Raw genomic sequence first — 25,982 nt, forward strand, 5'->3', positions numbered from 1 at the left:
GGTACAAAAAGAACAGTCAACTCTGAGAGAGATAGCTAGAGCACTATTTATACCGAGTCTCCTGGTTCATGAATAGAATCACAGATATATAGTGAAGACTGAAATGTTGAAGAAGATAAAAACATGCAGGAATGGGGTCACAATACAGATGCTAGTGGTGGTGGCAGATGCTAGTGGTAGAAAACACGAGACGTCGGAAGGCAGCGCTACTAGCAGAGATAACTTTATTTAAGATCAATAACATATAACCAATTTCAGCATTTTTTTTTTCAAATTCAACCTTTATACAATTTGCTACATAAAATATTTTATTTCGCCTCCTTATAATCATCTCTCAAGTTTACAAAAATAGCAAATTCAGCTCCTCAGCCTCGATTGTCTCATTCTAAATGTAAGGGGGTCTTCTGGAGTGACCCAAATACACACACCTTGGGAGGGAGTGGAGGAGGAGATCTGGGATCATAAATATTTATAGATATAACTCTCTGGGCAATTTGTAATAATATTTTTTTGGTATAGCCACGGCCATAATAAAAACCTCCTCACTATGAGGTACCTTGAATCCAGACTAAAGCAGCAGCCTGCACCCCTGGACTTGGGAAAGTCAACAACCATGGACTCCTTTTGTTTCCTGAGGATTAGGAATAAAGCTGCAGAGAGTAGAAGAAGAAGAAGAGCGAAGAGCAAAGAGGAGAGGGTAGAAGAAGAAGAGCGAAGAGCAAAGAGGAGAGGGTAAAAGAAGAAGAGCGAAGAGCAAAGAGGAGAGGGTAGAAGAAGAAGAGGGAAGAGCAAAGAGGAGAGGGTAGAAGAAGAAGAGGAGCAAAGAGGAGAGGGTAGAAGAAGAAGAGGAGCAAAGAGGAGAGGGTAGAAGAAGAAGAGGAGCAAAGAGGAGAGGGTAGAAGAAGAAGAGGAGAGGGTAGAAGAAGAAGAGGAGCAAAGAGGAGAGGGTAGAAGAAGAAGAGGAGCAAAGAGGAGAGGGTAGAAGAAGAGGAGCAAAGAGGAGAGGGAAGAAGAAGAGCAAAGAGGAGAGGGTTGAAGAAGAGCAAAGAGCAGAGGGTAGAAGGAGAGGGAAGAGCAGAGCGTAGAAGGAGAGGGAAGAGCAGAGCGTAGAAGGAGAGGGAAGAGCAGAGCGTAGAAGGAGAGGGAAGAGCAGAGCATAGAGGAGAGGGAAGAGCAGAGCATAGAGGAGAGTAGACTAGAGGGAAGATCAGAGTGAACAGAGTGCATGTAGAGTGCTGTAGCGTAGCATGCTTTGTAGAGTGTGGAGTACAGAGTAGAGTGGGACAGAATAGAGAGTAAAGTGTAAGCCTGCCCAGCACTCTTCTATAAACTTTAGTCATACCCCAGAGAACACATTTAATCCTGCATGTAAATCACACATCAATTACCGTATATTTTGCTCTAGTGCCATCTACTGGACCTGGGGGTAAGTGTGGATAGATTCTTACTTTCCCTGACCAAATTAGTAACATCCATTACCCCATGATTCACTGCACCCGGTGCACCACAGGTTAGCAAGGGCATAAAATAGGAAATTAGTGTTGCGGCATGTGGTGGCGGTGCAAGAGGTTGGACCTCATATGGGCATGCTCCGGTCACATCCAGAGCAGATACTCTTCAGCAGGCATTCGATCCGTCTCAGTTTTAGCTCTCGCGCTGTGATGAGTACTGTGGATTTCCCACACCCGAAGCAATGCACTGTGGGGGATTATCTGTAGATGTCTCACATTTTGCAATGTGTCGCACCCTGCTGCATTGCATTATGGGAGATGTAACATTTTCAAAATCGGAGAACCAGACTCGGAGCAAAGGCATCACCCGCAGACAACGCACTGCACAGTGCAGGAGGTTCTGTACGGACAACACAGCAGAGCTATTGGACATGCAGCTGCATTGTGAATGCAGCTCTGGATGTGACTACAGCATGAGAAGTCATAACTTTGTATTAAATCGCTTAGATCTGATAAAGTGCTTCTTCTATATAATGGATCATTCTCGTTATAAAACAAGGTTCAGTCACAAAATAGACCTGATCACCATGAGACCAAGACAAGCGAGTCAGGATATGGGGAGATTATAATAAAGGGGGACGGGGGGGGGTTATAATACTCCCTTACGTATATTGCCGTCAGGGGGGTGTGCTACTCAGTTTTGTGCCATCCCTGTGCCACCAGTAAACCAAACACACGTAAAAAAAGAAGAAAAAAAAAGCTTCGGCATAGGGACCCATATGATCCCTACCCTAATGTCTGGCTCTATCTCCGCCCTGATATATATTCTGTCACTCAAGGGGTGGAGCCTCCCAATAAATTAAAATGCAGAAAAAAGCAAACAAGGAGGAGTAATAAGTGCTGGGAGAGGGGAAGGGGTCTTAAAGGGGAATGTGTTGGAAAATAGTCGGGGAGGGGTATCCAGTGTGTGGGGGAGGGTCAGGAGCAGACTCTCTTTCGATCCCCCGTCGTTGCTCGTCCTTCACCAGTTCATTATACAGCTGCGGTTCAGGGTCATGAAGTAGACCTGACTGCTCCCGCCGGAGCGTACGGAGGCGAAGAACACCTGAAAGAGAGGAGCGTTACCACCGGGAGGATGGGAGAAATAATCTGAAGAGATAGGGCGACCTCCCGAGTTACCTTATCGTTACGTTCACACAGGAACTTTAGTCGCTGAGCCCTCTTGTGCATGAACACCCCGTCAAGATGGCCAGTTTCCACTGAACGGATCTCAATGGCTTTCTCTCCCCACCCCATGATCTGGTTGGAGCAGATGTATGCTGGGAAAACAGTAACAGGAGGGACCATTAAAGGGGTGTTTAATATCGATGACCTAACTGGCACCAACACCCATCAGCTGTATGAAGAAGGAGCGGCGCTCCAGTGGGCACTGCGGTCCCGTCCTAGTGACATGTTCATTGGTCAAGTGGCCCAGGCGCAGCTCAGCCCCATAGAAGTGAATGAGACTGCGCTGCAATACCAAGCACAGCCACTATACAATGTAGGGCGCTGTGCTTGGCAAGTCATGAGGAGGTCTCTTCAAACAGCTGATCGGCAGGGGTCCTGGGGCCTCCATGGATCAGATACTGATGACCTACACTGAGGATAGGTCATCAGTATTAATCATGCAGGAAACCCCCTTTAAGGGTCCATTCACACATCCGTATGTTTTTTGCGGATCCGCAAAACACGGACACCGGCAATGTGCGTTGCGCATTTTGTGGACCGCACTTCGCCGGCACTATAATAGAAAATGCCTAACCTTGTCCGCAATTGCGGACAAGAATAGTACATGTTCTATTTTTTGGGGGGGAACAGAATTGCGGACCCGGAAGTGTGGGCCCCATAGAAATGAATGAGTGTGCGCAATTCCGTTCCGCAAAATGCGGAACAGAATTGCGGACGTGTGAATGGAGCCTAAGTCTACACACGGCTAGTACCTTGTGTCTTAGGTACGTCCAGATGTAGGCAAGTATCTACTTGGTCTGCCTTAGGTAGGGGATTTAACTGATCACACATTCAGATGTGGGTAAGTATCTACAGTAACTGTAGGTAGGTTACTTGAATATACAGGAGACCAATTGGATAAATACCTACAGCTGGACTTACACGAGACTCACGGCCAGAGACAGATATGTATCTAACTGATCTTTCTTAGATATCTTTATAGCCACAGGTTGAATCCAGAGTTTGGAATGTATCTAAGCGGCCTCCTGGTTTTAGCGTGGTAAGTTCTGGAGACAGTTCCCCTTTAATTCTTGGCCTGACTCACCCACAGAGGTGGGCATCTCGCCCCACTGCAAGACCACGTCTTTAATAATTCTCCCATACGTGTTGACGTAGACCCCCTCATCCTCATAGCAAAGCAGCATCTCCATCCCGTCTGTGTTTGGCAGGAAAATGATGGCGTGGGGGTTAATCTGGCTCTGAATCTGAAGGAGACCAAAGAAAGGATTAAGGAAAGGCTCTTGGCCACTCGTTCACTTCTAGCCATGTGACTGATGTGAAGCGCCAAACGACTCACGTGGACAGGAATGTAGATGTCGTAGTTGTTTCCCGAGTCCACGTCAACTGCATGGAAACCAGAGGAAGAACCGTAGATGACTTTTAACCTCTGACCCTCCTCCACGGTGAGGTCCACCAGCTGTGGTCGGTGTGGGAGATCCGTGAAGGACTAGAAAAGCAAAAAGGGAGAAATCGCAAACGGGGAGCAGGTCTGTCAGCAATCCAATTCATAGGAAGTAAGCCCAATGCAAAAGTCATAAAGTCACTCCCCCTTGTCATTTACCTTGAAAGCCATAAATTTGTGGTACGGTTTGGGAGCCCAGGCGTAGACCTCTACAGAGTTCTTCAAGGCGATCACCAGGAACTTAATGCGCTCGTATTTGACTGAGAGAAAGAAGGGGGTGGGAGGACGGGATGAAAAGTGTCTGATGGACTGCAGGTCAGGGGAAGGTGTTAAAAACCAATGGTGCGTGTTCTTACCAACTTTATAATGGACGCATCCCTCCATGTCTCCCACGGTGCTCCAGCCCTGCTTCTTCTCCACCTCAGGATCATTGTGAAGGATCTTGTTTCTGAGCCACGAGAGATAGTAGACACGCAGCTTGTTCCTCTTACCTGGGACATGGGAAATCCAAATATTATGAAAAATACTGGGTTGTTGAACTGAGGGGGGTGAGGTGGTTTACTTTGGAGAGAGGTTGGTCATAGGAGTAATAGATGCCTAGTGGTACCAATGAGTATGGAGGGAAGAAGAACTACAGTAGATTGACATGGTGGGAATACTGCCGTTGTCAGGACTATCCACTCACCGCTGATGGTAATGAGAAGGTTAAGTCCTTCTAGGACGTCCATCTGCTGGAACCTCCTCCGGGTGATCAGACTGTAGACCTTCCCTTGACCACTGCGGTCCAGAAGCATCAGCCCATTCTCGGTGCCGACCAACAGGTTCACCCCTGGTACAGAACATGTGATGTCATGAGATGACCAATACCTAAAAACATTCCTGAAGCTTCTCTAGTCTCCACTCACCCCACAGTGCGGCACACAGGATCTCAGAGTTGAACCTCTTCTTGTACTTTCTGATCTCTGGGGTGTCGCTGTGCGGCCTGGTGTTAGTCGGGTTCACGTTTACTACCGATCCTTTCCGAGCTTCGTATTTTAGCTGCTCCAGTCGGGCTGCATCTCCACTCACGAAGGAAGCTGCACAGATCAAAACTTTGTTTTAATTTTTTTTAAGGACTGTGAAACAACCTGTATTGAAGAGGTCTCCTGTACACTAACCTGCCACTGGGATGGTGTCGCCTGTGCCGCCGCTCGACTGATATAAGCCGAGGTCGACAAACATGGTGAATGAGGTTTTAGGAGGAGCTTTCACCAACCCACGGGACTGGTACTGGAGAGCAAAGGACATTTTGTGTTATTATAGGAAGCATTCTTGATCACGTACTGACTGGTAATATCCACTCTATGGTGTCATCTTCTACTTCCTTTCCTACTACTGATCACATACGTCTACTTCACGCATTGTCAGACCACCCGCCAACACACGTGTCCTGTATACAATACCACTTCTCAAAGGCTCTACTCCCTTGGACTCACCTCCAAATATCTAATTCTCTGAAAGTTTACAAAAACCAAGAATTCTTCACTAATCAAGGGCAGTCATTTACAGTGAATACCCCAAGTGTCTCTACTGTCTGACACCCAAAGGAAATGACCCCCAATCCACGTCTTCGTGCGACTTTTCGTAATAAAAAAAAAACTTGTCAAAAATGTCACAAACAGCTGGGTCTTTGCCGTTTCACACAGAAGACACTCGGGGCTAATGTCTGCAATGGGTGTTATTGCCAATCGTAGATATTTAACCTGTTAGACACTGTGGGAATCTGGGATGGCTTTTCCAGAGATCCCTGTGCTCCTGGGGCCCGAACAGCTTCCCTGTGCTGGGATCGAGGAAGCCGGACAGTCCTGGGGACAAGCTGGAGCCTATCTGGCCTATCACAGGTAAATTCTTATGGAAACCTGCAGGTGGCAGTGCTCCATATGAATATACTGAACCTCCCATACACCACTGCATTACATCAAGTAGTGTATGGGTGAAGCAATCTAGAGATTGCATGTTCAGGTCCCCTATGTGGGCTTAAAATAAAAAAATAAAAAATAAAAATAAAATCAGGATTTTTGTGGACTTACCCGTAGAATCTCCCGCTGCTGCTGCTAGGAGGCAACACTAGGCTAAAAAGTGTTAGCTCCTCCCGCCGGCTATATCCCCCCCAGCATGGAGAGAGCATATCAGTTTGTGCACAAGCAGAAATGAAATAATGAAATAACATAATAACCAGTGGGTCTGAACCCAAAACTGAGGACCCTACCATTTAATCAACTGCCGTCACCTGCAGCAAAATTAGAAACAAAAACAATGGGTGGGAGCTGTGTCCCCCAATGAACTCAGCGAGAAACGAGATTTTTGTATAACTTACCAGTAAAATCTCTTTCTCGCTCTTCCTTGGGGGACACAGGAAACCTTGGGGTATAGCTCAGCTCCCTAGGAGGCGTGACACTAAGTGAAAGACTGTTAAGCCCCTCCTCCAGCAGCTATACCCTCAGCCTGGAGCGAGCGACTACCAGTTATGTGCCCAAGTAGTTAAAACAAAGGCAAGGATCAACCAAAATAACACCAACAAGTCAAAACACCCGTCAGGGCAACCAAAACAATGGGTGGGTGCTGTGTCCCCCAAGGAAGAGCGAGAAAGAGATTTTACTGGTAAGTTATACAAAAATCTTGTTTTCTCGCCCAATTCCTTGGGGGACACAGGAAACCTTGGGACGTTCAAAAGCAGTCCAGAAAAAGGGAGGGACCACAACCCAAGATGAATTAAAGCACCGTAGGCATTAAGGCACCGCCGCCTGCAAGACCAGGCGGCCCAAAGCAGCATCCGCCGATGCATAAGTGTTCACCCTGTAGAACTTGGTGAAAGTGTGCAAAGAAGACCAGGTGGCCGCCTTACACAATTGTTCAGCCGAAGCTCGATTTCGCTGAGCCCAGGAAGCCCCGACCGCTCTGGTAGAATGAGCGGTAACACCAAAGGGCGGCTCCCTGCCCTTAGCACGGTAAGCCTCAGCAATAGCCATCTTGATGAAGCGGGCAATAACCACTTTAGATGCCGCCAGCCCCCTGCGCGGACCCTCCGGAACCACAAATAGAGAATCCGAGTGCCGAAAGGGTCTAGTCACATCCAAGTAGATCCTCAGAGCCCTAACAACATCCAGACGGTGAAGATCCCGTTCCCGAGGAGGAGACGGGGACGGGCACAGAGAAGGAAGGACAATGTCTTCATTTAGGTGAAAAGCGGACACCACCTTCGGAAGGAAATCCGGAACCGGGCGGAGAACCACCTTGTCCTGGTGAAAAACCAAGAGGGGTTCTACGCAAGAAAGTGCCGCCAATTCAGACACACGCCGAAGAGACGTGATGGCAACGAGGAAAAAAACTTTGCAAGACAACAAGCGAAGGGAAACCTTACGCAGAGGCTCGAAAGGAGAAGATTGGAGAGCCGTCAGCACAACATTAAGATCCCAAGATGGAACGGAAGCGCGATACGGGGGAGCATAGTGAGCAACCCCCTGAAGAAAGGTCTTAACTGGACCGAGCGGAGCCAGAGGGCGCTGGAAGAGGATCGAAAGCGCTGAGATCTGACCCTTCAGGGTACTGAGACCCAAACCCAAGTCCAGACCAGACTGCAAGAAGGATAAAATCGTGGGGAGAGAAAACCGAAGGGGATGAACATCTAAGGTCTCGCAGAATTTCAAATAGGCCCGCCAGGTTCGGTAATAAATCCTGGACGATGGCGGTTTACGCGCACGAATCATGGTACGGACCACGTCAGCAGAAAACCCCCGCCGCGTTAGAACTGCGGTTTCAATAGCCAGGCCGCTAAACGTAGCGACCCTAAATGCTGGTGGAAGATCGGCCCTTGAGAGAGGAGATCTTCTCTTAGAGGCAGAGGCACGGGAGCATCTGCCAGGAGCAGCATAAGGTCGGCGTACCAAGGACGACGAGGCCAATCCGGGGCTATTAGGATCGCAGGCGTGCCCTCCGCCGCGATCTTCCGAAGGACTCGTGGAAGAAGAGGCAGGGGCGGAAAGACGTAGAGGAGAGAGAACTCCGTCCAAGGAAGGACGAGCGCGTCCGCGCCGTAAGCGTCCGGATCCTTGGCTCTGGCCATGAAGGTGGGAAGCTTGTGGTTGAATCTGGAGGCCATGAGATCCACGTCCGGACGACCCCAACGGAGGCAAAGAGACTCGAAGACGTCGGGGTGCAGAGACCACTCGCCCGGGTCGATCGTTGTCCGGCTGAGGAAATCCGCCGCCCAATTGTCCACCCCCGGGATGTAAATGGCCGAAAGGGCTGGAACATGAACTTCCGCCCAGCGAAGGATTAGAGACACCTCCCTCATCGCCGCCGCGCTGCGAGTGCCCCCCTGATGATTTATGTATGCCACAGCCGTGGCATTGTCCGATTGGACACGAACAGGGTGACCCTGAAGCAGCGAAGTCCAATGCCGGAGTGAGAGGAGAACCGCCCTCAGCTCTAGAACGTTGATTGGCAGTTTGGACTCCGATGGAGACCAAGTGCCTTGTACGGACCGAGGAGGAAACACCCCCCCCCCCCCCAACCCCGCAGACTGGCATCGGTGGTAATCACCAACCAAGTTATCAGCAGAAAGGACTTCCCTTGGAGAGGGGTCCGCAACCACCAGAGGAGAGAGGAGCGAACCTGGGGGGGGGGAAGGGGAAAATGCCGATCCAGACTCTCCTGGGACTTGTCCCAGGCGGACAGAATGGCAGTCTGAAAGGTGCGGGAGTGATACTGCGTGTAGGGGATTGCTTCGAAACAGGACACCATCTGTCCCAAGACCCGCATGCTGAACCGGAAGGAAGGATGGCGGTGGATCAGAAGGCTCCGAACTGACCGATGAAGGAGCTGGCACTTTTCTGACGGAAGCCGAACCTCCGCTGCATCCGTATCCAGAAGCATCCCCAGAAAGATCAGTTGCCTGGATGGAACAAGTGAGGATTTGGGAAGATTGATAATCCAACCGAACCGGCGTAAGGTTTGTAGCGAGAGGTCCATACTGGCGGATGTCAGTGACAGAGAGGGTGCCTTGATAAGGAGATCGTCCAAATAAGGAAGAAGAAAAACTCCCCTGGAACGAAGTAAGGTGAGGACAGGGGCAAGGACCTTTGTGAAAACGCGAGGGGCCGTCGCCAGCCCGAAGGGGAGAGCAACGAACTGGTAGTGGTCGGACCCCACTGCAAAGCGCAGAAAGCACTGATGACACCGAGCGATCGGAATATGAAGGTAGGCGTCCTGGATGTCGATAGAGGCCAGGAACTCCCCTTTTTCCAGAGAGGCCACCACCGACCTGAGAGACTCCATCCGGAATCGCTGAAGATGAAGGAAACGGTTTAACCGTTTTAGATCCAAAATGGGACGAACCGAGCCTTCTTTTTTGGGGACCACAAAAAGGTTTGAATAGAACCCCTTGAATCTTTCTTCCATAGGAACCGGAGCGATGACCCCTTTGTCCAGAAGGGTGCGAGTGGCAGTAAAGAAATCGGCCGGCCCTTGGGGATCCCGGGGAACCCGGGAGTGAAAGAACCGAACTGGGGGGAGGGACGCAAACTCGAGTTTGTACCCGGAAGACACAACCTCGAGAGCCCAGGCGTCGGAGACGTGCGCCTGCCAGAAGTCCCTGAACAGGAGGAGTCGTCCCCCCATCCGGGTGGGTGGGGGCGCACCTTCAGGTAGGGTTCTGCTTGGTCGCGGGAGGGCGAGCAGGCTGTGACTTGCGCCAGGAGGGCTGGGTCCGAAAAAAAGGTTTCTTACGTCTGTCTTGGACAGGGTTAGGGTATGGACCTGAAGTGGTGCGGGAGCCCTGCGGGAAGACCTGAAGCGAGAAAAGGTGGGACGGCCTCGAGTGGTGCTCCTAAGTCCTAGATTGGGGAAGATGCGTACTCTTCCCCCCCGTGGCTTCGGAGATGATTTCATCCAAGCGGGTCCCGAACAATCGAGAACCAGTGAAGGGAAGGCCAGTAAGAGACCGCTTTGACGTGGAGTCCGCCGTCCAAACCTTTAACCAAAGCTCCCTCCTAGCCGAAACGGCCAGGGCAGACGAACGGGCTATGAGAGCCCCCGCATCAAGGGATGCCTCACAGACGAATTTGCCGGCTTGAACGATAAGTTGGGCTAGAGCACGGAGGTCCTGAATAGGGACGTCGGACTCAAGCTCCTGATCCAGCTAAGACGCCCACTCTGAAACCGCTTTTCCAGCCCAAGCGGAAGCAAAGACCGGCCTGAGGGCGGAACCGGAGGCTGCAAAGATACCTTTGGTAATGGCCTCTATACGGCGATCCTCAGTGGATTGTAAGGAGGAGCCATCTGCTACGGGAATAGCCGTGCTTTTGGCCAAACGGGCCACAGGGGGGGTCGACTTTAGGTGGTGACGCCCAGTTTGTAATGCAATCCGCCGGGAAAGGATAACAGATATCCAACTTCTTAGGCGGGGTAAAACGGGCATCAGGACGGGCCCAGGCCTTAGAAACCACCGACGAGAAGTCAGCGTGGAGGGGAAAAACCGCAGACGCCTGTTTTTGGCGAAAAAAGGAAACACTGTTTTTTTCAGAATTAGGAGGATCATCGTGAATCTTAAAGGTATCACGAATATTGTTAATAAGATGGCCCACGGCAGAAGCCAGTTTTGAAGGCAAGGCCGAGTCCACATCCCAATCTGAATCAACTAGTTCCCCTTCAGAGGGCATATCCTGTAAGGAGGAAGGGCCCGACTGAGAGCGCACCCTTGGGGGTGATACTGAAGCATCCGAGGATGATAGGCGCTCCGCCCTGGACCGCTTGTGGGGTTGACGGGCTCTGGAGGTGTCGCCTGGAGAGAGGGACTCAGACGGGTCAGCTAAGATAGCGGACAAGGAGGGCCCAGCAGGGGAATTATCCGGCTGCGATAAGGGCAATGCATCTGCAAGGCGGCCCACAACGCTAGTGAGACTGACCACAGCCTGTGAAAGGGATCTAGCCCAGTCAGGGGGATCCAAGAGGCCAGGGGGTGACACAGATGGCGGACCCTGTAATGGGGCTTGGCAAGCCGAGCAATGCGGGTCAGGCTGCCCTTGAGGAAGGGGCGCCTTACATGCGGTGCAGGTATGATACCAAGGTCCAGCAGGCGCTGAGGGGTCAGACATGTTGGCTGGAAGTAATATAAAAGCGTCCAGGCCAGGGGCTGCAGTGCTAGAAGGGGTCAACAGTCCTACCAGGTCACAGTGGGAGCAGACGGCAACAGCAGCAGCAACACCTGAGGTAACGATCCGTCCTGAGAGCAGGCAGGCACGAAGAGGAGGCGGGGCTAGCGAGGAGCGGGAAGAAAAGACGTCTGCCCCCCGACTGAAGCCTAACATGCACAGGAGAAGCGGAACGAAGTTCCGCCCCCCGCTGAAACTTTTGCGCGCGATTCAAAAATATACCGCCGAAGTGCCGCAGAATAGAAACATAGAAACATAGAATGTGTCGGCAGATAAGAACCATTTGGCCCATCCAGTCTGCCCAATATACTAAATACTATGGATAGCCCCTGGCCCTATCTTATATGAAGGATGGCCTTATGCCTATCCCATGCATGCTTAAACTCCTTCACTGTATTTGCAGCTACCACTTCTGCAGGAAGGCTATTCCATGCATCCACTACTCTCTCAGTAAAGTAATACTTCCTGATATTACTTTTAAACCTTTGCCCCTCTAATTTAAAACTATGTCCTCTTGTAGCAGTTTTTCTTCTTTTAAATATTCTCTCCTCTTTTACTTTGTTGATTCCCTTTATGTATTTAAAAGTTATTGCCCCCCGTCTGCCTCCTTCATAAACGGAGGCGAACGACACACCGGTAGCCGGACAAGAAATGTCAGCCGCAGCTGAACACAGCGGCAGCACTGGCCGAGAATAACAAAGGCGGCCCCACACGGCCGCCGCATCAAATCCGCCACCCTGAGGTAACTCGCCCTGTAACCCTCCCCCTGCTACCCGTCCAGCGAGCACTGCTCAGCTCTGCCCCACACACAAAGGGGGGAAGCCGACCGGGCGTCTTGTATGACAATGAAGGCCAGGCAGAGGGGACAGCAGAAGTCAGAGCCCTAACGGGGGGGGGGAGGGGGGGGGTAGGAACGGCTGGAACAGCCATCTCACCATTCGACGTTTTCACCCTCTGTCCATCCAGCAGGGACGCCCCTTCAGCCACTGGCACCGAAGTGGCAGGAGGCTGGAGAGGGGCTTGCAGGCGGGCGACCCTTGTGCTGGCGGGATGCAGGGGAGCTGGGCTGCCCTGGTCCTCCTTTTCTTCTGTGGGGGAGGCAGCAGTGCGGATAACCGGCACTGGCGCAGCTCAACCCCGGGAAAACAGAGAGGTCTATTGCGACTCTGTTGTCCCTGTTGAAAAAAAGCAAAAATTGAAAATAATATAAAAGAGAAAAAATAAAAAATAAAATCTTTAGCAAAGACAGCTCTGCAGAGCAGGGAGTGTCTTGCCTCCTTGACACTAAGCAAAAAACTGGTAGTCGCTCGCTCCAGGCTGAGGGTATAGCTGCTGGAGGAGGGGCTTAACAGTCTTTCACTTAGTGTCACGCCTCCTAGGGAGCTGAGCTATACCCCAAGGTTCCCTGTGTCCCCCAAGGAATTGGGCGAGAAAAGAGATTTTACAGGCGAGTCCATAAAAATCTCATTTTCTTGCTCGTATGATTGGGGGACACAGACTGTGGGACGTCCCAAAGCAGTCCAAGGGGAGGGAGAAACAACACTCCCATGGAAGTCACAGCTGCTGGAGTCTAAGACACCGCAGCCCGCAAAACCTTGCCGCCCAGAGCGGCGTATGCCGATGCAAAGGTATGCACCTGGCAGAACTTGGGTTCGTTTCCACCAGGCAACGTTCACCAAGAAGCGCCCACCGCCCTGGAAGAATGAGTGGTGATACGAAGGGGCGGAGCCTTGCCCCGGGAGCGATACGCCTCGGCAACGGCCAAGCGGATCCACCCGGTAATCCTTTGGTTTGAACAGCAAGTCAGTACACCGAAACGACTCTGAAGCGGATAAATAAATCCACAGGGCACGAACCACGTCTGTCTGCTGGAGGGCCCGTTCCCTAGGATGTGAAGGCGAGGGACAAAATGAGGGAAGAACGAGGTCCTCATTGACATGGAAGGCGTGGACTACCTTCGGAAGAAAGGAAGGCACAGGGCGAAGCACCTCCTTATTTTGGAGCAGAATAAGAAAGGGCTCCCTACAGGAGAGCGCCGCCAATTCCGACACACACCTGATGGAGGTGACCGCCACCAGAAAGGTCACTTTCCACGAAAGAAGGCGAAGAGAAACAGTGTCAAGAGGCTTGAAGGGAGCTGATTGGAGAGAACCAAGCACAAGGTTCAAATCCCAAAAGGGGAAAGGGGGGGGCGATAAGGAGGGACAGTGTGAGCCACCCTTGGAGAAAGGTCTTAACCGGGGCCTTTTGCGCCAGAGGTCGCTAGAAAAAGATTGCAAGCACCGACACCTGCCCCTTTAAGGAACTAAGACCAAGACCCAAATCCAGCCCTATTTGCAAAAAGGAGAGGATTGTGGGAAGGGAGAAGCGGAGCGGAGGGAGGCGAGGGTCCGCACAGAAGCGCAAGAAAGACTTCCAAGTCCTGTGATATATCTTGGATGATGTCGACTTCCTGGCCTTAATCATGGTGCGAATGACTCCATCGGAGAAACCCCACCGCTTCAGAATGGCGGTTTCAATAGCCACGCCGCCAAAAGTAGCGATTCTAAATGCTGGTGGAAGACGGGTCCCTGAGAGAGAAGGTAATCCCTGAGCGTAAGCGGCCATGCAGTGTCTCCTAGAAGAATGATGAGATCGGTGTACCAGGCTCGGTGCGGCCAATCAGGGGCGATGAGAATCGTCTGGATGCCCTCCCTCTTGACCCTGCGAAGGACCCGAGGTAAGAGGGAGAAAGACATACAGGAGGGAAAAGCCGTCCCAAGGGGCCACCAGTGCATCTACTGCGCATGCCCAGGGATCTCTCCACAACGTCCTGGTGCAGACGAAGGACCAATTCGAAGACAGCCTTTGGCACCCACCTCTTGATTGAAAACTCTGGGTGGCGCCCCTGCCGATGGGCGTGCCGGCTTCTCCCAGGGCGCAACCACGCCCTCCTAGGAGTGTCCGGCGGCCGAGGGCCCGCCCTGCAAACATAAAGGGCGGGGGGAGGGTCCGGAGAATTTGAGGCCTAGTAGGCTCCGAGACCAGGTACTAAATTAGTTGCGGCGGCCGGCCGCAATGCACTTCCGGGTAGCCTCCGCTCCCGGCGATCGGAGGAGAGGGCGCATGTCGGAGACCCCACCAGAGGAGAAAAAAGGGCACTCGGGGGCTGGAAAGGCCTCAAACCGGGGTAGGCTGCAGAGGAAGCCGGGGACTAAATCACGGCCGCAAAGCACTTCCGGCCGGGCAAAAACCAAAGGCGGCAAGGGAGGAGCGGGGGCAGCTCGGAAGAGAGGGCACACACCGGAGACCAGCCAAGGGAGAAGGAAAAAGGAGCAGATGCGTGGGGACTGGGAAGGCCGCCGAGTGAGGTAGGCCCAAATAGAGACTGGGGCCTAAATTAGAGGGGAGGCAGGCCGGAAACCCCCTAAGCAGATAATGCCAAGGTAGGACAACATTTGGGCCCCAGGGAGGGAAGAAGGGAAGCGGGCAGTGGGGAATGGGGTGAGTATTCCTGTGTTCCCCCTATCTTCCTCCTCTTTTGTTCACCCTCCCTCGACCGTTCCAGCAGAGTCACCTCTTCAGCTGCTGGCACTGAAGTGGCAGGAAGCTGGCAAGGAAGGAGGGCTGGATCCAGGTGACCCCTTGCCTGGCGGGAAGCAGGGGAGTGAGGCTGCCGTGGTCCTCGTTTTCTTCTTGGGGGAGCTGGACTGGGAGGGAAGCCGACCCGGGCCATGGTCCCTGGAAGAACAGGAAGGCCAGGCGGCCCTGTCCCCCCAACCTGAAAAGGGAACAAAATAAAAAATAGCAGAATTGACCCTGCAGAGCAGGGAGGTCTGCCTCCTACGACACCAAGCTAAAAACTGATATCTTCTCTCCAGGCGGGAGGGGATATAGCCGACAGGAGGACTAATACTTTTTAGCCTAGTGTCGCCTCCTCGCGCCAGCAGCTATACCCACAGTCCTGTGTCCCCCAATAATACGAGCGAACAAAACCCATAAAACTGCGTTTTTTTTTCCCAATTCTGTCTCATTTGTAATTTTTTCCAACTACTTTGTATGGAATATCAAATGGTGCCATTAGAATGTACAACTTGTCCCACAAAAAAAACAAGCCCATATACAGCTCTGAACAGAAAAATAAAAAATTGAAAATTTGCTCCATAATGAAGGGGTCAATTCTCAGCCAACAAGTCCCATCTCAATACTCGCCCAACATTTTCCTTCGACATGTATGGTCCAAATAATCAACAAGTCCAGTCTTCAAATGTGTTCTCTTCTAAATGCTCAACCAACAAGTCCAAAACAGATTCTCTTCTCAATACTGAACCAATAGGTTCCTAGTACAAGTGTCTTCTCAATAACCAGCAGAAAAATCCTTTCCACAAGCATCTTCTCTGCCCAAAATTCAACTGCCATGTTCCTACCTTCCTGAATTGAGATTTATCTTCAAAATTCTTCCTTTCTCCATACTTAACCAAAATGTCCCATCTCCAAACGACTTCCCTTCTTAATACTCCAACAACAAGCCCCTTCTACAGGCATGTTCCCGTCTCAATACTCAACCAACCAAGTCCCATCTCAGAACATCTTCCCTTCTACTATAATCTTCACAACGCTCAACCAGCAGGTCCCATCTTCCTTTCTGAATACTTAATCAAGAAGTCTCTTCTACAAGTGTCTTACATTGTCAACACGCAAATGACAAGTTACATCTAGGGCTGCAGTAAACGAATATTTCAGGAATCGAGTACTCCATCGATGATTTTTTACGATTAATCGAGTATTCCAATAAGAAAAAAATTAATCAATAGACTGTTTTCCTTTATAAAAACTCATCAGACCCCAACACCCTTCATTCCCCCCAGTGCCATCAGCTCCACTATCCCCCAGTGCCATCAGCTTCGTTCCCCCAGTACCTTCAGTACCTCAGTACTCGTTTCAGCCCTAGTTACATCTCAAAATGTCTTCCTTCTCAATACTCACCACACTTTCCAAGAAGTCATATCTGATTATCTCTACTAAGAAATACCCTACCGTGACCTACTCATGTCAGACATCCATTACTCACATCAGTGCCACCTCCCTCCTTGCTAGGGGAGGAGCCCGGCCCCTTGGGCTCAGTGGGCGAATGGCTTGGTTGCACCACATCTGGTAGGTTTGTATATCCGTTGCTATCTGCATGCAGTAGGTTCCGTTCCTCTTCCGGCGTCTGGGAAAAGAAAAAGAAAGATGGATCTTGGACAAGGACATCACAAGTCGTAATCAGAAAATGCTTCATCCGATAGTAGAAGAGGCCGACGTGGGATATGACCATAACTGACACCTTAAAGGGGTTATGCCATGACTGACGTAACAAATGAAAATCAGACCGCTTCTGATATGGCTGGTGACAGCTGAAGATTTAAACGGAGTATCTGCGACCACCTCAGTGAGGTGGACAAAAGAACAAAAAGCAGGTGGAGCCAACCAGATACATTTTATTGAATCGCTCAGCGGCTAGACTAAATTTTTAATTACATGCAATTACAAAAGTATTCTGAAAACTGTAGAATATTTTTCATGGCACAACCCCTTTAAGTGACACAAGATGCTTTACATGACGTGTACGGTGATTATTTTAATGGCTTTAGGTCATATCCCTAGGTCGCCATGTTTCTCAGATGTTGGAGCTCTTCTCAAAAGGATCCTTCGTAGACATGCTTCAAGTTACAGAAGAAAAACGGACAATGGAGTCCAGAATACTGGGACACGTGTCAATAAGGAATAAATGTAGAAGACATGAGGACGGGCCACAATCTGAGCAGCAGATACATCTCTACGGGTGACTTATCAGACCTCCTCCTCACCCTTTGCACGATCATGGTGCCGTCTCCATAGGAGCTGTCCGATGTGCTCCCCACCAGCTCTTCCACATCATGTACCACCATGGTGCTAACGCTGTCTGTGTCCGCGTCACGACCATTTCGACTGAAGGGGGGGAAAAAAGGTGGAAAAATTTTGATGATTTTCAGCCATTCATTGGGGGGTGAGGCGGTTATGGGTGATCAGGTTGTTCCTCACTACCTGGCTGATGAATTATCTCTGCTCTGTTCCTGCCGTTCTTGGTCGCCTTCCTCATCATCCTCGTCACTGCTGTCCATCTCGTCACTGGAAGAGGAGTAGTCCAGAGCCTTTTTGGGAGGTTTTGGGACATCTTCTGGGCGATCTTTCACTAATAAATGGTCCTGTGACAGGAGGGACACAAAAGGAAATGTGTGCTTCAATAAAGAGGATAAAACATCCAAGGAAGACATGTAGTCGTGTGTGCACTGTACAGAGGCTGGGGCAGAGACAGCACCTTATACAGGAGCCCTGGCTGCAGACGCACACACACAGCCGCACACTACACCATGATATACACATAGGCTGGGTAATGTACAGCCGCACACTACACCATGATCTACACAGACACCGGGTAATATACAGCCGCATAATACACCACAATACACACAGCCGCACACTACACCGTGATATACACATAGGCTGGGTAATGTACAGCCGCACACTACACCATGATATACACAGACGCTGGGTAATGTACAGACGCATACTACACCATGATATACACAGACGCTGAGTAATATACAGCCGCATAATACACCACAATACACACAGCCGCACACTACACCATGATATACACAGACGCTGGGTAATGTACAGCCGCACACTACACCATGATATACACAGACACACACTACACCATGATCTACACAGACGCTGGGTAATATACAGCCGCATAATACACCACAATACACACAGCCGCACACTACACCGTGATATACACAGACACACACTACACCATGATATACACAGACACCGGGTAATATACAGCCGCATAATACACCACAATACACACAGCCGCACACTACACCGTGATATACACAGACACACACTACACCATGATATACACAGACACCGGGTAATGTACAGCCGCACACTACACCATGATCTACACAGACACCGGGTAATATACAGCCGCATAATACACCACAATACACACAGCCGCACACTACACCATGATATACACAGACGCTGGGTAATGTACAGCCGCATAATACACCACAATACACACAGCCGCACACTACACCATGATCTACACAGACGCTGGGTAATGTACAGCCGCACACTACACCATGATATACACAGACACACACTACACCATGATCTACACAGACGCTGGGTAATATACAGCCGCATAATACACCACAATACACACAGCCGCACACTACACCGTGATATACACAGACACACACTACACCATGATATACACAGACACCGGGTAATGTACAGCCGCACACTACACCATGATCTACACAGACACCGGGTAATATACAGCCGCATAATACACCACAATACACACAGCCGCACACTACACCGTGATATACACAGACACCGGGTAATGTACAGCTGCACACTACACCATGATCTACACAGACACCGGGTAATATACAGCCGCATAATACACCACAATACACACAGCCGCACACTACACCGTGATATACACAGACACACACTACACCATGATATACACAGACACCGGGTAATGTACAGCTGCACACTACACCATGATCTACACAGACACCGGGTAATATACAGCCGCATAATACACCACAATACACACAGCCGCACACTACACCGTGATATACACAGACACACACTACACCATGATATACACAGACACCGGGTAATGTACAGCCGCACACTACACCATGATCTACACAGACACCGGGTAATATACAGCCGCATAATACACCACAATACACACAGCCGCACACTACACCGTGATATACACAGACACCGGGTAATGTACAGCCGCACACTACACCATGATCTACACAGACACCGGGTAATATACAGCCGCATAATACACCACAATACACACAGCCGCACACTACACCGTGATGTACACAGACACACACTACACCATGATATACACAGACACACACTACACCATGATATACACAGACACCGGGTAATGTACAGCTGCACACTACACCATGATCTACACAGACACCGGGTAATATACAGCCGCATAATACACCACAATACACACAGCCGCACACTACACCGTGATATACACAGACACACACTACACCATGATCTACACAGACACCGGGTAATGTACAGCTGCACACTACACCACGATATACACAGACACACACTACACCATGATATACACAGATACACACTACACCACGATATACACAGACACACACTACACCATGATATACACAGACGCATACACACAGCCGCACACTACACCATGATCTACACAGACACCGGGTAATGTACAGCTGCACACTACACCACGATATACACAGACACACACTACACCATGATATACAGACACACACTACACCATGATATACACAGACACACACTACACCACGATATACACAGACACACACTACACCACGATATACAGACACACACTACACCATGATCTACACAGACGCATACACACAGCCGCACACTACACCATGATATACACAGACGCTGGGTAATGTACAGCCACACTGTACTCCATAATGTACACACAGATACTGTGTGACGTACAGCCGCACACTACACCATTGCATTCATACACACATCAGGTAATGTACAGGCACACACTACAGTGACATCCATATACACATCAGGTAATGTACAGGTACACACTACAGTGACATCCATATACACATCAGGTAATGTACAGGCACACAACACTGACATCCATATACACATCGGGTAATGTACAGGCACACACTACACTGACATCCATATACACACCTGGTAATGTACAGGCACACCCTACACTGTAACATCCATATACACACACCTGGTAATGTACAGGCACACCCTACACTGTGACATCCATATACACACCTGGTAATGTACAGGCACACACTACACTGACATCCATATACACACCTGGTAATGTACAGGCACACACTACACTGACATCCATATACACACCTGGTAATGTACAGGCACACCCTACACTGTAACATCCATATACACACACCTGGTAATGTACAGGCACACCCTACACTGTGACATCCATATACACACCTGGTAATGTACAGGCACACCCTACACTGTGACATCCATATACACACCTGGTAATGTACAGGCACACCCTACACTGTAACATCCATATACACACCTGGTAATGTACAGGCACACCCTACACTGTGACATCCATATACACACCTGGTAATGTACAGGCACACCCTACAGTGACATCCATATACACACCTGGTAATGTACAGGCACACCCTACACTGTGACATCCATATACACACCTGGTAATGTACAGGCACACCCTACACTGTAACATCCATATACACACCTGGTAATGTACAGGCACACCCTACACTGTAACATCCATATACACACCTGGTAATGTACAGGCACACCCTACACTGTGACATCCATATAAACACCTGGTAATGTACAGGCACACACTACAGTGACATCCATATACACACCTGGTAATGTACAGGCACACCCTACACTGTGACATCCATATACACACCTGGTAATGTACAGGCACACCCTACACTGTGACATCCATATACACACCTGGTAATGTACAGGCACACCCTACACTGTGACATCCATATACACACCTGGTAATGTACAGGCACACACTACACTGACATCCATATACACACCTGGTAATGGACAGGCACACACTACACTGACATCCATATACACACCTGGTAATGTACAGGCACACACTACAGTGACATCCATATACACATCAGGCAATGTACAGGCACACACTACACTGACATCCATATACACACCTGGTAATGGACAGGCACACACTACACTGACCTCCATATACACATCAGGTAATGTACAGGCACACACTACAGTGACATCCATATACACATCAGGCAATGTACAGGCACACACTACACTGACATCCATATACACATCTGGTAATGTACAGGCACACACTACACTGACATCCATATACCCGTCCGGTAATGTACAGGCACACACTACACTGACATCCATATACCCGTCCGGTAATGTACAGGCACACACTACACTGACATCCATATACCCGTCCGGTAATGGACAGGCACACACTACACCTTGACATTCACATACACATCAGGTAATGTACAGGCACACACTACACTGACATCCATATACACATCTGGTAATGTACAGGCACACACTACACTGACATTCACATACACATCAGGTAATGTACAGGCACACACTACACTGACATTCACATACACATCAGGTAATGTACAGGCACACACTACACTGACATCCATATACCCGTCCGGTAATGTACAGGCACACACTACACTGACATCCATATACCCGTCCAGTAATGGACAGGCACACACTACACCTGGACATTCACGTCAGGTAATGGACAACCTGAAGCACGACATATCAGGATAGACACTAACCTCTCCAATTGCCCTTTTATAACTCTGACAGCAGTAGAGAAAGGAGAGACGTTATTGCAGGACAGTGTTACCTTCTGTCTACAGTGTAGACCCCCCCACCACCACCACCACCACCCAAATTAAATGAGGATGCAAGTAATTGTATAGTTATATGAAGAATGTAGAGAGCGAGAAATTGGGGGTTATACTCACAGCGGGACGTCCCGGCCGGGACCGATGCTCCTCTCCTGGGGTTTTGCTGCCGGGGGGACTGATTGAGGACTCCTCCAGTTTATGAGGGGCTGCAGGAGACACGTACAGATTAAGAAAAGGAGACTACGTGATTGTACCATTTATTCCTTGGTGCCCCCAATTAACAAGCGAAGGGGCGGGGGAGCAACCTACAGTGCTTTCTCTTAAGAGAGGTGTAAGACTTTTCCTATGGATGTTGAGGAGGAGAGCAGGAGCATCTTCCACATACCTGCCACGTGTGGAACTTAATGCTGCAGGGGACAGTAGCATTACCCCTTTGGTGACCAGCAGGGTTCGGCCCAGTGACCCATGATGATTGTCGCCCTCCCTTTTAAGTCTGGGGGGAGATGTTGGAGGACAGCGCCTCTGGGGGGGGGGGGGGGGGGGGGTCATTACCTATACGGTTCCTTTCCAGCGATCCGGCCTGGGGGAGGTTCGGGTGAGGAGACTGCAGCAGGGAATCGCCTCTTTCCCAGGCACTCTCTGCGCGCCGCAGGTCGGGATTACTGGAGGACAAGAAAGGGGGTCATTAGGTAAAGCGCACGTGACGTTAGGACAGAAGCTGGGGGACACATAGATCTTAGGAGTGAAACTGGAGGCAGCAAGCAATGGGCGATATGAGACTTACCCCCCACAAAGAGCTGGACGTGAAGGGGGTCAGGCTACTTACCTGGCTCTTACCGCCTGGACTGGTCTGCCTCCTCCAGATCCGCTCGTGTTTAGAGCTGTCGCTATGGACGTTGTCCTCTGAGGAACCTAGAGACGGAAATAAAAATCAGTAGTGAGCCACGGCAACATCCAGAGCTGCAATCGCAATTCTGCCGCCAGAGCTCACTCCAAGTCCTACAATGTCGGCAGAGGCAGTTGAGAATGCAGCTCTGGATGTGACTGGAGTATAAGTTGTGATGTCACTCAAGACCCAGTCAGTAAGGAATTTTTAGTGGGAGGCCGACTCCGATCGCGGGCCACGTGAAGCGAGAGGATTGTGGGAAAAGAAATCCAGCAGACAGTTTATTAGAGGCGACAGGCCTGCACGTATCATGGATGTGATTCCAGGAAAGCACAGCAGCGGTTAGTAATGGCAGCCTCCTCAGGCCGGGGTCTGGGAAAGCTGGGTGGCCACCAATATGGCCGCCCGTGGGCAGAAGTCTTACTACATTTAGGCAGAGATTACATCGTTTCTTGCCATTCAGGGGTCTAGGTAAACTGGGTGCGCCGTCCCTCCTGTGTGAGGTGTAGTACCGGCCGTGTCACTAAGGACGCAGTTGAGTTGTCACCCAGCTTTTCCAGACTACTGAATGGCAAACCTACTAAGATATGGGAGCAAAGGAGTTATTACTGCATTACCCGACAGAACATGTGAGCTGTGATGGCGGCCATATTGGCCATTACCCAGCTTTCCCAGAGACAGATAGGAGTTAGCAGAGGCCTGCAGATAGTACAGGACAGCAGGAAGCAGCGCAGTAAACGGTGGTCAAGAAGAAAGGGTTAAAACGGAGCAAGAGACAGAAGACCCGCTGACTGACGTCTTTTCCATCTTCACGCCCCCTTTACCTTTGGAGGAGGGGTCTCTGGCTCCATTTTCACCCATGGGCCCCTGTCTGGCCGAGCGGAGGGTGCAGCAGCCACCTCCGGGGAGGGGTCAGAGCTCTGCCGGGCTAGCTGGCTCCGGGAGGCAGGAGGCATCATGGCGGCCGCCGGCTGACGGTTCATCATGGGGGGTCCCGATGGGGGGTCCTGTAGGGAATTGGGCCGAGGGGTGGGTTTCAGGGCCGCGCGGGCCTGTGGCGTGACGGTGCGGAGCGGCTGAGGGATGGACGGATGAACAGATGAGTGAGCACTACTTTTAAAGGGGTGCAGTCTACGGTTCCCCGTTATCGGCCGAACTGGAAATGCTAAATAAAATCCCTGTATCCCCGCGACCAGATAATCATCGGCTATAGATCACGTCCTCCAGTCACATCCAAAGCTGCCTAACACCCGGCATATGCATCACGTGGCTCCGGACAGTTCCTGATGTAAACACTACAACTCTCACCATGCACTACAGCAGAGTGAAGCGCTGCTCATGGGATGTGGCAGCAATCTGAAGGCAGCTTTGGAGGTGAGCAGAACATAAGACATGACATCACTGACTTCCTAGCCCTGTCTATCGCCATGCTTTACCCTGCAGCTCTGCACCATCAGACCTCACCTATACTCCAGGTGGGGTGCACCAGGCACCAAGCTGTGGAAAAAGAGTTTCCGATCTGTAGCAGCCAGAAAGCCGCAGGTCTGGGGTAGATAGAAACGCATAGCTCCTCATGGGCTCTGTCCTTTACACTGCAACACTGCTCACTAGGACATAGGTTAAATCATTGACTCCAGTTTAGCTGCACGGACTCTCGAGAACCCAAAGTAGTCAAAAGCCATCTCCTATCTCATGAGTAGTTCAGGCTCCTCCTTCATGCTTTACACTACAGCTCATCTTGCTTATATTAGCCGATACGAGAAGTCAATGCATGGAGAGTTGATTTCCTGTCTGGAAACGCACTCTTCCTCTGCAAATGCTCACCCATAAAGGCCATTTTGATAAGGTTGGGGGTCTGACGCAGAGCCCCCACATTATATCACACGTAATATACATGATAACATACGTAAGAACATAAAGTGGGCAGAAGAGGAACGAGACAGGCGGCCACGGCACCATTTCATACATCATGGGCACACAATCCTCCCCTCAGACAGTCTGCACCAAATCTCCCATTTACCTTATGCTCCTGGAGGTCTAGTGGCCTTTGTGATGGGGGGGTTTGATTGGGGGTCCCGGACGACTCTACCGAGCCGAGCTTCGTAACGGAGAGTGGAGAGTTCTGCTTGTTCAGCCTTGACCGCTCCTCCACCTGTAGAAAAGAGGAGTCTCATACAGCACATGCTGGGTGACAACCACCCCCGCCCTCCAGGACAGTCTCTGAAGGGTTAAATAACGTGCATTAATGGGTTAAAATAAAAGCACGGTTCCAAATTACTCTGGCAGACAGAGGTTGAGCAGTGGCTCTACTCTGTCATATACTGCATGCAGTGTTATCCGTCACCAGGTATTTCGGACTGAAGGGGGGGGGGGGGGTGACAATGTAGTAAATTGAGGAGGAGGGGGGTCATACCTCTCGCGCCCAGGCGGGCTTCTCGCTGGGGTTCATGACGGCCCGGTTGTAGTGGTAGAGGGGCTTCTTCTCCTGCTGCTGTTGCTGCTGCAGAGACTTGAGGTAGGCATGCTCCTGCTGGAGCTGCCGCTGCAGCCGCTCTGACTGGCGCTGTTCCTCCAGCTGTTTCCGCTTGTACTCCTGCCCAGATAAAGCTGGCTAAGCGAGTGAGCGACACAAGGAAGGCAGCCGACGGTGACCGCGCAGACACACACACGCGATCCCCGGTATAGTGGAGTATTATTCTACACTGCTAGGGGACAGGCCGGCGGGTGTAATAATACTCAGTCTCTATACACCGGATACAACACACGGACAGGAGGAGGAGGAGGAGAGCGTCACCTACAGGAACAGCACAGTTGTGAGGGGGACGAGACGAGGGGGCAGCAGGGTGGAAATCACAGGAATGGACGGCTGCAGCCTAATATCTGCCTTCTCTAGGAGCCCCGATCATACAGCTATCCAGACGAGTGCAGATCGGGGAAAGTAACCTCTGCTACATGACAGGAAACAGCAGAGCATGCGTACAGGAGGAACCATGTAATATAGGGGGACTCTACACAGGTGGTATTGTAGTACAGGGTGTCTATGTGCAGGAAGGGCTGTAATGGTGTAGTATAGGTGGTCCATGTGCAGGAAGGGCTGTAATGGTGTAGTACAGGGGATCCATGTGCAGGAAGGGCTGTAATGGTGTAGTACAGGGGGTCCATGTGCAGGAAGGGCTGTAATGGTGTAGTATAGGGTGTCCATGTGCAGGAAGGGCTGTAATGGTGTAGTATAGGGTGTCCATGTGCAGGAAGGGCTGTAATGGTGTAGTA

General features: G+C 50.6%; 1 protein-coding gene across 2 annotated transcripts in view; it reads right to left on the reverse strand.

Moving 5' to 3' along the window:
* Positions 1–1,099: 1,099 nt before the first annotated feature.
* Positions 1,100–25,982, reverse strand: part of MINK1 (misshapen like kinase 1) — a 60,398-nt gene continuing 35,515 nt past the window's right edge. For both annotated transcript variants that reach the window (XM_040415249.1, XM_040415250.1), the window contains 18 exons: positions 25,126–25,305; positions 24,733–24,864; positions 23,537–23,788; positions 22,653–22,738; positions 22,379–22,488; positions 21,944–22,032; positions 17,355–17,515; positions 17,138–17,258; positions 16,360–16,500; positions 5,277–5,388; positions 5,025–5,195; positions 4,805–4,948; positions 4,476–4,610; positions 4,279–4,379; positions 4,015–4,164; positions 3,763–3,922; positions 2,631–2,770; positions 1,100–2,556 (listed from right to left, as the gene is read on the reverse strand). In XM_040415249.1, coding sequence (XP_040271183.1) covers positions 2,473–2,556; positions 2,631–2,770; positions 3,763–3,922; positions 4,015–4,164; positions 4,279–4,379; positions 4,476–4,610; positions 4,805–4,948; positions 5,025–5,195; positions 5,277–5,388; positions 16,360–16,500; positions 17,138–17,258; positions 17,355–17,515; positions 21,944–22,032; positions 22,379–22,488; positions 22,653–22,738; positions 23,537–23,788; positions 24,733–24,864; positions 25,126–25,305 — 2,469 coding nt within the window. In that variant the 3' untranslated portion in view covers positions 1,100–2,472. The remainder of the gene's footprint in view (positions 2,557–2,630; positions 2,771–3,762; positions 3,923–4,014; positions 4,165–4,278; positions 4,380–4,475; positions 4,611–4,804; positions 4,949–5,024; positions 5,196–5,276; positions 5,389–16,359; positions 16,501–17,137; positions 17,259–17,354; positions 17,516–21,943; positions 22,033–22,378; positions 22,489–22,652; positions 22,739–23,536; positions 23,789–24,732; positions 24,865–25,125; positions 25,306–25,982) is intronic.

The sequence above is a fragment of the Bufo bufo genome, chromosome 1, assembly GCF_905171765.1.
Source record: "Bufo bufo chromosome 1, aBufBuf1.1, whole genome shotgun sequence".
Taxonomy (NCBI): domain Eukaryota; kingdom Metazoa; phylum Chordata; class Amphibia; order Anura; family Bufonidae; genus Bufo; species Bufo bufo.